General features: G+C 38.2%; 1 protein-coding gene across 1 annotated transcript; it reads right to left on the minus strand.

Moving 5' to 3' along the window:
• Window positions 1-783: 783 nt before the first annotated feature.
• LOC100809300 (WD repeat and HMG-box DNA-binding protein 1) lies at window positions 784-11000 on the minus strand. Its single transcript, XM_003522218.5, has 12 exons — window positions 10590-11000; window positions 8770-9872; window positions 3606-3782; window positions 3288-3401; window positions 2959-3063; window positions 2660-2794; window positions 2501-2556; window positions 2307-2406; window positions 2101-2220; window positions 1837-1963; window positions 1612-1742; window positions 784-1528 (listed from the first exon to the last, which is right to left on the minus strand). Exons 1-12 carry the CDS (start codon window positions 10864-10866, stop codon window positions 989-991), a joined length of 2985 nt encoding a protein of 994 aa, XP_003522266.1. The 5' UTR covers window positions 10867-11000; the 3' UTR covers window positions 784-988.
• Window positions 11001-11710: the final 710 nt, after the last annotated feature.

The raw sequence follows: 11710 nt of genomic DNA on the forward strand, positions 1-11710 counted from the left end.
CCACTGTGCCGCCTGGGCCAAGTGGTGCCGCCGCCTGCCACGCCTAGTGGTGGCTCTCCGTCGCATGCGTGATTTCTACATGGAGATCTCGTTCCACTTCGAGAGCTCCGTGATTCCCTTCGTCGGAAAGATCGCTCCCTCCGTGATTCAATTTTTTAAAGGCTGTTCATTGGTTTCTTCTGTGGTTTTCGGGAGAAGCTGTTGCAAGAGAGAGAATAGTGAGAGAATGAAGGAGGTTTTCAGGAGAAGCTGTCGTGGAGGTATCCTACAGCACAAAAGAATTTCAAATTCTTTCATAAAATGAAAGAATTTGAAATTCTAATATTTAAGTTAACTAAAATCCCTGATCAAAATACTCAAATTTCAATTTCTTTTCAAATTTTTATCCAAACATCTTATTTAATTGAAAAGTAATTAAAATCCTTTAAAAAATTGAATTATCCTATTAAATTTCTCCATCCAAACATACTCTAAGGACATCTCCAATGGCCAAAACTTCATATGCCCACTTTTAATCTTAGAGCATATTAAATTAATTTGGACCTGGAAAATTAATTTTTATTCTTAAGAAATTTTGGAGATGAATTGCTTATACAAGACACTCAGACTAAAACTTAAGAAATCCACATAGCCAACTAAATTTGCTCCAACAACAAAAGAAAATAAATAACAATTTTTTATTCTAAAAAACTTATCAAACATCTTTAATTGGAGATGGTCTAATCCACCGGGTGAATAAAAAGGGAGAACAAGGACACTTTATATTAAGAAACAAGAGCATGCTTGCCAATCGAAGTCCTAAGAATTAATATTGAATTCAAAAACTAGTTACAATAAAAAAATCAAGTGAATTACGATAAGATTTATATACAAAGGATTTTCCATTTTCTCTGGGCTCTTTTTTGCTTTATAAATTAGAAGCAAAGCCTCTTTTCTGTAAAACACTTAAACTCCCCATTCCGATAATGGATTTTAACTAAACTAGTCTTCACTTGATAGTAGCCTTCAAAAATGGATTGGATGGACGATTTGATTGTCCCAAACTAGTCTCTGACTTCAAAAGTGGATTGGAAGAACGATTTGATTGTCCCAAACTAGTCTCTGACTTCAAAAGTGGATTGGAAGAACGATTTGATTGTCCCAAACTAGTCTCTGACTTGTTAAGTCCACTCTTATTTGAGGACTTCGTAGAGGGATCATATGGATGGGAAGTTTGTTGCACTTGACGTTTATCTCCCACCTTCCCCACCTTTTCACTTGATTCATCCCCTGTCTGCTTTACCTTCAGAGTTTCATTTACCATTGGTGCTTTACTAGTGCCAGCTTTAGCTCCCTCTAGTGTTATGCCTTTCCTTACGAATGATGTAGCAGATAATTTTGGAGATGATGACATGGTAACAGCATTTAATGTTTCAGTGTGAGTTGGGGCCTTGCTTCTGCCAGGAATAGCATCAGCAGTAACGGGTGCAACACTATTTTCTTTGATGTTGGTTTCCATAGCTTTTTTGGCTTCTTCAAGTAGCCTTTCCTATTTTAGACATGCAGGAATTACAAGGTAAATATGGCAATGAATTGTTTACACTGAAATTTTGTTAGGATGTAAGAGACTACCTCTAATATGCAGCTGAACCTTTCGGCCAGGTTTGGAAGCTTCATAGCAGTAACAAGTTTTATTGCACCTCTCATTGATTTTTCCAGAGTCAAAAGCTTCACTAGTTCAGTAGCTCGCACAAGCTTATCACCTGAAATATCCACAAGGTTGAGGCATGACTACTTTTCACTTTAACAATTGAGACTATACAAAGTGGAAAGAAAAACAGACGCATATGAACTCACTGTTGCAGCAAGCTGCTATAAGCCTCAGAATGCATTTATCTTGTGCAGCTTCCAAATTGAAAGCATCATCATCAAGTGAAGTAGTGTCCAGACCAACAGAATCCATTTCGTCCATTGTTCTCTGAATCTGCATGTACCATGTTCACAAATTCAGGTATTGGACAACAGTGATAAAAACAACTCAAACTCAGGCAAGACTTAAGGCAGGCTCACTACAAAAGAATAATGATCATTAAATTTGAAAAGGGTATAAGAAAAACAAACCTCATAGAGATGCAAGCTATTCATCATAAACTCCTTTTCATGGGATTCAGATCCCCCCAAATCAGAGGAAGCAAGAGGAAACGAAAGACTCAATGGAGTGAGAACTGGCTTAGGCATCACCTGGTAAGCAAGTGAATACAAATGATGATTAGTTGCAAGAAAAATGAGAAAACCAGAATGCATCAAACTGTTTTACAGTCTTATACCTGAGGGAAGCCTTCAGGTTTTTTGCATACCACGCAAAATACCTTGCTTGCATTCAACCCCGTCACCCAATAGTTTTCATCTGACTTCTCTTTAGTAGCACTGCATTGAAAGTTAAATAACAAAAATCACAAAATCTCAGGCATGAGAATAATAGGCACATAAACCAGTGCACATGGTTAAACGATTATTGAACCTGAAGAGTGGAATCCATCTACCCCCAAATTTGCTTGTATATGATCTTAGCACACCCTATATATTATAATTACCAAATCAGCTAGTATAACAAGATGCATTCATAAGCACAGGGAAATAAATACCAAATAGAAACAGTAACTGCAAACACGATTAATACCTTCGAATCGTATGAACACAATTGGCCTTCTTCACTAAACCCAAACCAACTTAGGGATGAACCAGGGGATAGTGGCAAGCGACCTTGAAGAAGTTGGGTCCCACGAGGAATATTAAATGCCATAAACTCTAACATCTGCATTTTAAAAATAAATATATCATTTTAGTCATGAAGATATAGCATCATATTTCATGAAGTTGTAATGTAATATAACCAGATGGTTGTGCTCTATAAACAAGATAGCCTTTTTCACAAAGGTCAAAAACTAAATACTAATAAAACCACAATATCAAATCAACCTGATCATTTGAGGGAAGGCCATCAGTAGCATGAGTGACAACTGCAAGCTTATCCTTGAAACCGGATGCTGTAACCACTGGCCCATCTAGTGAAAACACGTCTCTCTGCAATGAGAAAGATTCAGAAATGTGTAAATGCTTCAGAACAACTATCGCCAACTAAGATTGTTACAAGAGTTAAGATTACAAAAAAATAGTTAAACATTTAACAGGAATATACTTATTTACCCTTTAAACCCATGGATCTTTTACATTTGGAAAAGTATCATGCCTCCAGTATTCAGTTATTGAAAATGAAAAAACATGTAAGATAGGAATGTGCAACAAACCTGCATTCCACCTTCAGAAAAGATGCGAAGATAGTTAAAACTAGTTACTGCTGCAACCCAAGCAGAACCAAGTGCAACAACCTTCACTTCTTCTCCTTCAAAGCGCATAGACCACTGCAAAAATTTTAATCAGTGAGAATATGGTAATCTTTCACATCATGCAGAGTGTTGTAACTTATAAGAACTGAAATGCTGTATGTCCTAATATTAATAACCATACAAAACTAAAATTAGTATAATTACATATCTTCTTTCATATGTGTTTTCATCTATAAAAAATCGATGAATTTTTCAACTAGGTTAAACACATAATCTAACCTCGCTATTATTGGCCCAGCTACTAAATGGACGATACATAAGGGTGCTCATGTTCTTCTCCCCCTTACAAGGATTTGCAAATACGCTCCCACTCTCATTCAATGCTGCCATTGTAAATCCAAAATGATCAGTCATTGAAGGAACTCGTGGAGTGCTTCCAGTATCATGAAAATCAATCTGTAACAAAGACATGTCAACTCCTTAATTTATGCTAGAAGTGATGATTTAACTAAAATGTGAGATGATGGTAACTCCAAATGAAAGCTAAGCTTAAACTATTTTTAGATTTAGAGAACAGAGAAAGAGAGAAAAATCTTGAGAAATGAAACTGATATTATTGAGTCTGAAACTTGGTTACAAAGTTAGTTACAAAAGAGGTATTTATAGACCTCTAGTCCTTCAGCCTAAGCACAAAACAGAATAACAGAATTCTGTTAGTAAACTAACATCCTGATACAAGTGTAGTGCTGTTAGCAAAAGCTAACAACCCTTGCAAACTATTTTCACAGTTATTTACATATACTCTAATACCCCCCTCAAAGTCAAGGGAAAGATTTTTCAGAGGAAAAACTCTTCACATTGAGTTTGTCCCTTTTAGAATTTCAAATCTTGCTGAAGAAAGGGGTTTGGTCAAAACATCAGCCCACTGATCTAAAGCTAGAATATGCAAGACTGAAAGCTGTTTAGCCAGAACCTTTTCCCTCACAAAGAAGACATCAATTTTCATATGTTTCATGCGACTGTAGAACACTGGATTACGAGCAATGGATACAACATTTTGATTATCACAATAAAGCACAGGAGTATGGAAGGAAACATGTAATTCTGTTAAAAGAGCTTGAATCCAAGTCAAATCAGTAGAGGTTTGAGCCAAGCTGCAATATTCAGCTTCAGTACTGGACCTTGCTGTGACTTTCTGCTTGCGAGACCACCAAGATATCAAATTTGAACCAAGAAAGATGGCAGCCCCTGAAGTGGAACGCCTATCATCCACATCTGATGCCCAATCAGCATCACAGAAAGCATAAAGAGCCAAAGGTTTCACAATGGGAGCAGGCTGAAAAGTAAACCATGAGACAAGGTACCTTGAGATATCTCAAGATCCTTTTAACCACTGCCCAATGAGAGTCCAGAGGATTGGCCATATACTGACAAAACTTTATTAACAGCAAAACTGATTTCAGGTCTAGTGAGAGTAGCATACTGCAGAGCACCCACTACTGATTTGTAGATTGCAGGGTCATGAAATAAATCAGCACCATGTCTGGACAGTTTACAGTTGGAAACCATGGGAGAGGAAATAAAGTGTGCCTCAGCCATTTGAGTTTTGTGAAGTAAATCAGGAACATATTTGCTTTTAGTCATTAGTATAGTGTTGTTAGGAAGATATTTGATCTCTAGTCCCAAAAAATAATCCAAGTGACCCAGCTGCTTAAGAGAGAAGGCAGTGTTTAGTTTGGAAGTTAGCTGCTGAATAAGAGAGACAAAACTTCCTGTGATGATGATGTTATCCATATAAACTAAAAGATATACAATATGCTTTTGATGTGTGCAGATGAACAAAGAAGAATCACATTTGCTTCCCACAAACCCAAGCTGAAGCAATGTAGATTTTAACCTGTCAAACCACTGTCTTGGAGCTTGTTTTAAGCCACAGAAAGCCCTATTAAGCTTACAGACCAGGGATTTATCTCCAACCTCAGCCTGGAGGCTGAGTCATAAAAATAGATTCTTCAAGCAACCCATTAAGAAAAACATTGTTGACATTAAGCTGAAATAACTCCCATCCTTGAGAGAGAACAAGAGTGAGAATAACATGAATTGTAACAGGCTTTACCATAGAAGAAAATGTCTCATGAAAATCAAAACCATGAACCTAATAAAAACCCATAGCAACCAACCTGGCCTTGAACTTGTTAATAGAACCATCAACAATTTCTTTTACTCTAAAAACCCATTTGTACCCAATAGCTTGTCTATTAGCAGGTAAGGGAATTAAGTCCCAAGTTCTGCTTTTTAGTAAAGCATTATACTCCTCTTGCATAGCTGCAAACCATTCTGGATTTTCAAGGCCTGTTTGACATTTTTAGGTTTAGAATGAGTAAGGAACAATGAAGGATGCAGTCTAGGATTATGAATTCCAGACTTGGATCTAGTTTGCATAGGACGAGTATTAGTAGGAACTGAAGTTGAAGCAGGTATAGATTCACTGTGAGACCCTATATTGGATGACCGAGGATGAGCTGAAGTAGACTCAGATGAGGGTTGATTTGAGGCAGAAGAAAAGCCAGGGGGAATAGAGGGAGCAGAAGGTGAGTGAGAGGAAGGCAGTTGGGAAAGAGGAGGTGTAGGAGCTACAAAAGGAGGAGACAAGTCAAGGTTAAGACTCAAATAGGAGTTAGTGTTCTGTACTGGGCTAGAAGATAAGGGAAATAGATCTAAATAAGGAAATCTCAGCTCATTAAACAAAACATCCTTAGAAATATAAATTCTGCCAGTTGAAGACAAACATTTATAGTCTTTATGAAATGAGGAGTAACCCAAAAACACACACTCCTGAGAACGAAAACTGAGAACGAAAATTGAGTTTATGAGTATGATAAGGTCTCAACAAAGGAAAGCAGGCACAGCCAAAGGTTTTAAGAAAATGGAAGTCAGGATCTTTGTTGAAAAGAGTGACAAAGGGAATAGCAAAGTTGAGAGATGCAGTAGGCAGTCTATTAATTAGGTAGACAGCAGTAGTAAAGGCATAGTCCCAAAATTGTAGAGGTAAGGCTGCATGATGTAACAAAGTGAGACCTAGATCAACTATGTGCCTGTGTTTTCTCTAAACCACACCATTTTGATGATGGGTTTGAGGACAAATTAATCCGTGAGAAATACCATAGGAGGTTAGGGGAACAAAAAAGGGTCGATACTCACCACCCCAATCAGACTGAACACTTTTAATTTTGGTGTTAAGCTGCAGTTCAACTAAGGATTTGAAATCTTGAAAAGCAGATGTAGTTTCAGCTTTGGTTTTAATAGGAAAGACCCAAGTGTACCTGGAAAAAGCATCAATAAAGGATACATAGTACTTGAAGCCAGAATAGGAAGTTAAATGAGATGGCCCCCATAAATCTGTAAAGATAAGTTCTAGAGGAGAGTAAATAGAAGTAGAAGAATGAGACGACAGCTTGTGAGATTTTCCCATGCAACAAGAAGCACAAAAATCTGAAAACATGTTATTAGATTGTGAAATTTTACACTGGTTGAGGACTAACTTCAGTACATGACTATTTGGATGGCCTAACCTAGCATGCCATAGACTAACAGTACTAGGAGGTGAAATAACAGAACTAGAAGCCACAATAGAAATTTTATTAACAGTAGGAGATGTGATTGAAGTAGAAGTGGAAGTTGATAATAGCTGAGGAGAGAGATCATGAAATCTGATGTTATGGAATGAATAGAGACCATCAACACCAACAACACCCTAAAGGAGAACTTTATTGGTCACCTGTGATTTAACAAGACATAAGTGAGGATGAAACTCAAAGAAAACATAGTTATCTTTAGCAAATTGACTCACACTTAACAAATTTTTTGAAATCGAAGGAACAATTAATAACTTATTAAGTTTGAAAGTGATATGAGAGTCATTAGGCGACACAAAAGACGAGGAACCAGCACTAGAAATACTCAAACCTTCACCATTTCCTATAAAGATTTGGTCAAGTCCATCAAAGTGTGCAAATATGCTGTGATTCACCAGTCACATGGAAGCTAGCTCTAGAATCTGGAATCCAAGTTGAACCAGCTTGACCATTGCCATGAGAGGCTGAGTTTGTAGGCATAACACTAGGTTGATTGGTTGGCTGAGCAACAGGTTTGGGATTAGGATTAACCCAAGTGTTTGAAGATCTAATCAAACCAGATGAATAAGGAATAGGTTGAAGTGTAGTTGGATCAAGAAAGGTAAGTGATCATGAGGTTGAAAGTTCATGTCAGCTCGAAAATGACATACATTAGCAGTATGTCCATATTTGAGACAGATTTGGCATTGGAAGTTGGCAAATCTGCCACCACCACAACCACCATTACCTCAGCCATACACTCCTCTAGAGCCACTGGAATCACAGATTTATATGAACTTGAATGCGAATAACCTTGAGTATAATTCAAGGATGGAGAAGTGAGCAATTGAGTGTCTCTGTTGTAACAAACAAGACGAGTTTCGTGACCGTAAAACAGAGCTTCAATCTCAACAATGGATGGAGTTCGTTTCTTGCTTTCGATCACTAAGATAACTGGCGCATAATCAGAAGGGAGACCTTCCAGAATTGCATCAACGTACTCCTCATGGCGAATCGGAACACCAACACCGGCAAACTCATCAACATTACCTTTAATCTTATGGAGATATTCATCCATTGATTTTCCTTCAAGCGAAACTGCGCGCAACGCAATTTGCAGCTGGTGCGCTCTCGATTTGGTGTGAAGACTTAAATGCTCGTGAGTCTTCTCCCACACCTGATAGGAGTGATTCGAGCCTAAAACACGTGAGAGAATGGACTTCGAAAGAGTGGATTGGAGCCAAACGAGGAGCGTTTGGTCCTGAACTTCCCAGGCCTCGTACTATGGATTGACGCGATCGGCAATTTGATCATCTTCCATGTGATATAGAGGCGGAACAATCAAATTCACCACAAATCATTGCAGTTTGTGCGATTTGATTACTGGTTCAACATGTTGTCGCCAATGTAGGTAGTTTGAATCGTCTAGCTTCTCAGCGATGGAGGTCTAAAAAGAGTGCAAAACAAAACCTTGAGATGTGGAAGCCATGCATGTGGAAGAAGGAACTGGAAAAATCGAAGAGAAGAGCTTTCACGAAAAACTGGCTCTGATACCATTTTAGATTTAGAGAACAGAGAAATAGAAAAATATTGAGAAATGAAACTGATATTATTGAGTCTGAAACTTAGTTACAAAGTTAGTTACAAAAGAGGTATTTATAGACCTCTAGTCCTTCAGCCTAAGCTCAAAACAGAATAACAAAAATCTGTTATAACAGGATAACAGAATAACAGAATTTTGTTAGTAAACTAACAGCCCTTGCAAACTGTTTTCACAGTTATTTATATATACTCTAATAACTATCAGCAATTCATATGCATTACATTACCTCAATATGGGAGTATCCATCATGTTCAATAGAGGTTATACATCCTAGCATATTGTAGCATAAGAAATGCCTTTTTCCAGGCTGCACAGGAGTAGATCCTGGTTGAAATGCCTCCTGCATCTTTGCCTTGGATGTTACCATGGTGCTTCTAAATCCCATATTCCCACTATCCAAATTTTCCTTGCCTGATCGATTTCGTTTCTTGTGAGTATCAACCTTCAGATATGATACAATTTCCTCACCTCCATCCTCACCTAAATTTTCCTCACTCAGAGAGTGTTTACGCGATCTTTTCCTGCTAGGTGGCTCAGACTCCTCATTACTATTTCCACCAATATCACTCAAGTTTCCACTTGCACTATTTTCAGGATCCTCCTCATCAAAATAAACAACCCCATTGCTTTTGTTCTTCACCGGTATATCCTTGGTTGGAGACTTCATAGACGAAGGAATAACATTGTCCCAAATACCATACTTCCCCATAACATCAATGACAGCCAATGCATTCCCAGTTGGCTTCCAGGCCATGCAACAGACTCTCTCATCAAACTTCTGTCTGTCAATGTCCTGCTTCTTGCTAACATCCCAAATCAGAACCTGCCTGTCTAAACCAGAGGTAGCAATGTACTCACCATTGGGTGACCAACACAAGAAACATATTGGCTGTATGTGATCACCTCTCAAAAAAAACACCTTCTCGGCAGTGTCCCTATCATACATTACAACATCATTTTTCAACCCAGGAACAGCTAAGGTCTCACCATCAGGACTCCAGCAAAGAACATTCATAGTTGAAACATCCAGCCCAGTGCCAGGAGCTATGCCTTTAAGGTTATGAATGATTTTCCCAGACTGAAGCTCCCACAAAATAACAGTTCCAGTTAAATCCAGGGAGGCTAAGTATTCGCCATTAGGGTCAAAAGCCAAGCCAGTGATAGACCCTTTATGTCCTTTGAGAACCCTCGCAATGGTACCATCAAATGTATTTATAAGTTTGATACCCTCATCATCACCAGCCGCAGCCAGCATGCTCCCTGATTTGTTAAACGCCAGGGAACGTATTGGAAGTGTAAACCTTGTAATATTTCTCTCAAACTCTCCACCTGCCAAGCATCAATCCTAAAATCCTTTAAAATTAAAACATTGAAATATGTATCTAAAAATTTCAAACAATGACAAAAGGAACACTCACTCAAGTTAAGTGCACTGGGAAGAGCTTATGAAAATAAACCATGTATATAAGAAGCTATTTTCAACTTATTTCAATGAACTCTCCAAAACAGCATATGACCTTCCTATTTTGATTATATAAACATCTTGTGCATAAATACTCACATGATAATCACTCATTCGATAAATACTTAATTAACTTGTTTAGCCAAACATATGGCATAGTACCAGTCCAAAATGAAATTGGTCAAATTAACTCAGTTCATATTCACAGTTAATATAAAAACATCTTGTAAGAACTTATCAAATTAACTCATGACATATACACGTGTTTTTTGTTTTTTTATTTTTACCGAGAGACATTCTTAACATATTAACATAGTATTAGTCCAAAATGCAATTAATCAAATCCCTTGCGTGTAGATGGTCAATTTAGTCCCTAAAATTCTTTTTGCTGTCATACTAGTCTTGAAATTGAGAAAAATGCAAATTGTATTTGATCCCTGAACATACATTATTATCACTTAAGCACCTGGACTAAGGACCCAAAAATTAATGTGACAATGAGATACTAATTCAAGTTATTTGATCAACCTTTTGCCAAACCCAATTGGTTCAGTTCCCAAATAAGGAAAAAAAGAGTAGAATACCGGGATACTTGTAGAGTTTGACGGAGTGATCGACGGATCCAGAGGCGAGGCAAGTGGAATTGGGGCTGAGGGCCAGGGCAGTGACGCCATCGCGGTGGTGGCGGAGGGTTTTTGGAGCGAAGGAGGGGAAAAGGGGGTCGTGGATGCAGACGGCGACGTCGGAGGAGGACGCGGTGACCAAGTGTTTCGCTTTCTGGTCCCACAGGACGGAGCAGAACGACGCGGGGCCGCCCTTTGCGGCGTGGGCCTCCTTCAGCTTCATCGACCGGACCTTCATGGCGCCGTCGTCGTTAATGGGTTCGGTTCGGTTCGGGTTGGGTGGAAAGGGCGAGGAAGGAGTGAGGTTTGGTTTTGAGCGGAATGAGAGTGGGAGGAGGAGAATAGACCTAAAGCTGAAGGTGAATTGTTTTGCGCGCCAAATGGGGTTTTTGTGTTTTAGGGACTTGGCGGGAGGGGTGGAAAGGTAATTTACATGTTTGTTTTAGACTTTTGAGTTTGGACGGGGATAAGCAATGGAACTTGTTCTAATGGATTGTGGCCACATAAAAATTGATTCGGGCTGATTCGTTTTTTTGAGATAACAAAATGGGCTGCCATTCACAGTCCAGGTTTTGCTCTTCCCACTCTCTACCAGGTTTTAAAATTCCTTTACAAAAATATCATTCTCGGAAACTTGTTTCTAACACGTATTTTTAAAAGTATGACCTAGTATTATTGCATACATTACAAAAAGTAATGGAAAAATTTACATTATAAAAATATTTATATCATAGAAACTAATTTCTGAAATGTAAAATTTACATCACAAAAACTAGTTTTCGTAAAATATGTAGAAAAAAAATGAAAGATAAGATAGTTCGAGAGAAAGAAAGGAGAGGGTGTATATTTTTTTCTTTTGTGTGTGTGTGAAAAGAGAGGGCGCAGATGATGAGAAAGAGGGGGAGGGTGAAAGTGACAGAAAGAAAGGAAAACGATGAAAGGAGTAAATTTTTTGCATCTAAATTTCAAATTCCAATTTTGGGTTTTTTTGGTTTTACAATAGTGACACTGAGATTTCCTACAAAAACAGTGACACTAAGATTAGACATATGATTTCATGTATACTAACCAACCCCGGTCCC

Source organism: Glycine max, chromosome 4 (genome assembly GCF_000004515.6).
Source record: "Glycine max cultivar Williams 82 chromosome 4, Glycine_max_v4.0, whole genome shotgun sequence".
Classification (NCBI taxonomy): domain Eukaryota; kingdom Viridiplantae; phylum Streptophyta; class Magnoliopsida; order Fabales; family Fabaceae; genus Glycine; species Glycine max.

Coding starts and splice junctions, on each gene's coding strand:
- LOC100809300 (XM_003522218.5), bottom strand. CDS start 10,866: ATGAAGGTCCGGTCGATGAAGCTGAAGGAGGCCCACGCCGCAAAGGGC. Junction 2,221..2,306: donor AACCTGAAGGCTTCCCTCAG/GTATAAGACTGT, acceptor CTTGCTTACCAG/GTGATGCCTAAGCCAGTTCT. Junction 1,529..1,611: donor GGTTCAGCTGCATATTAGAG/GTAGTCTCTTAC, acceptor TGTCTAAAATAG/GAAAGGCTACTTGAAGAAGC.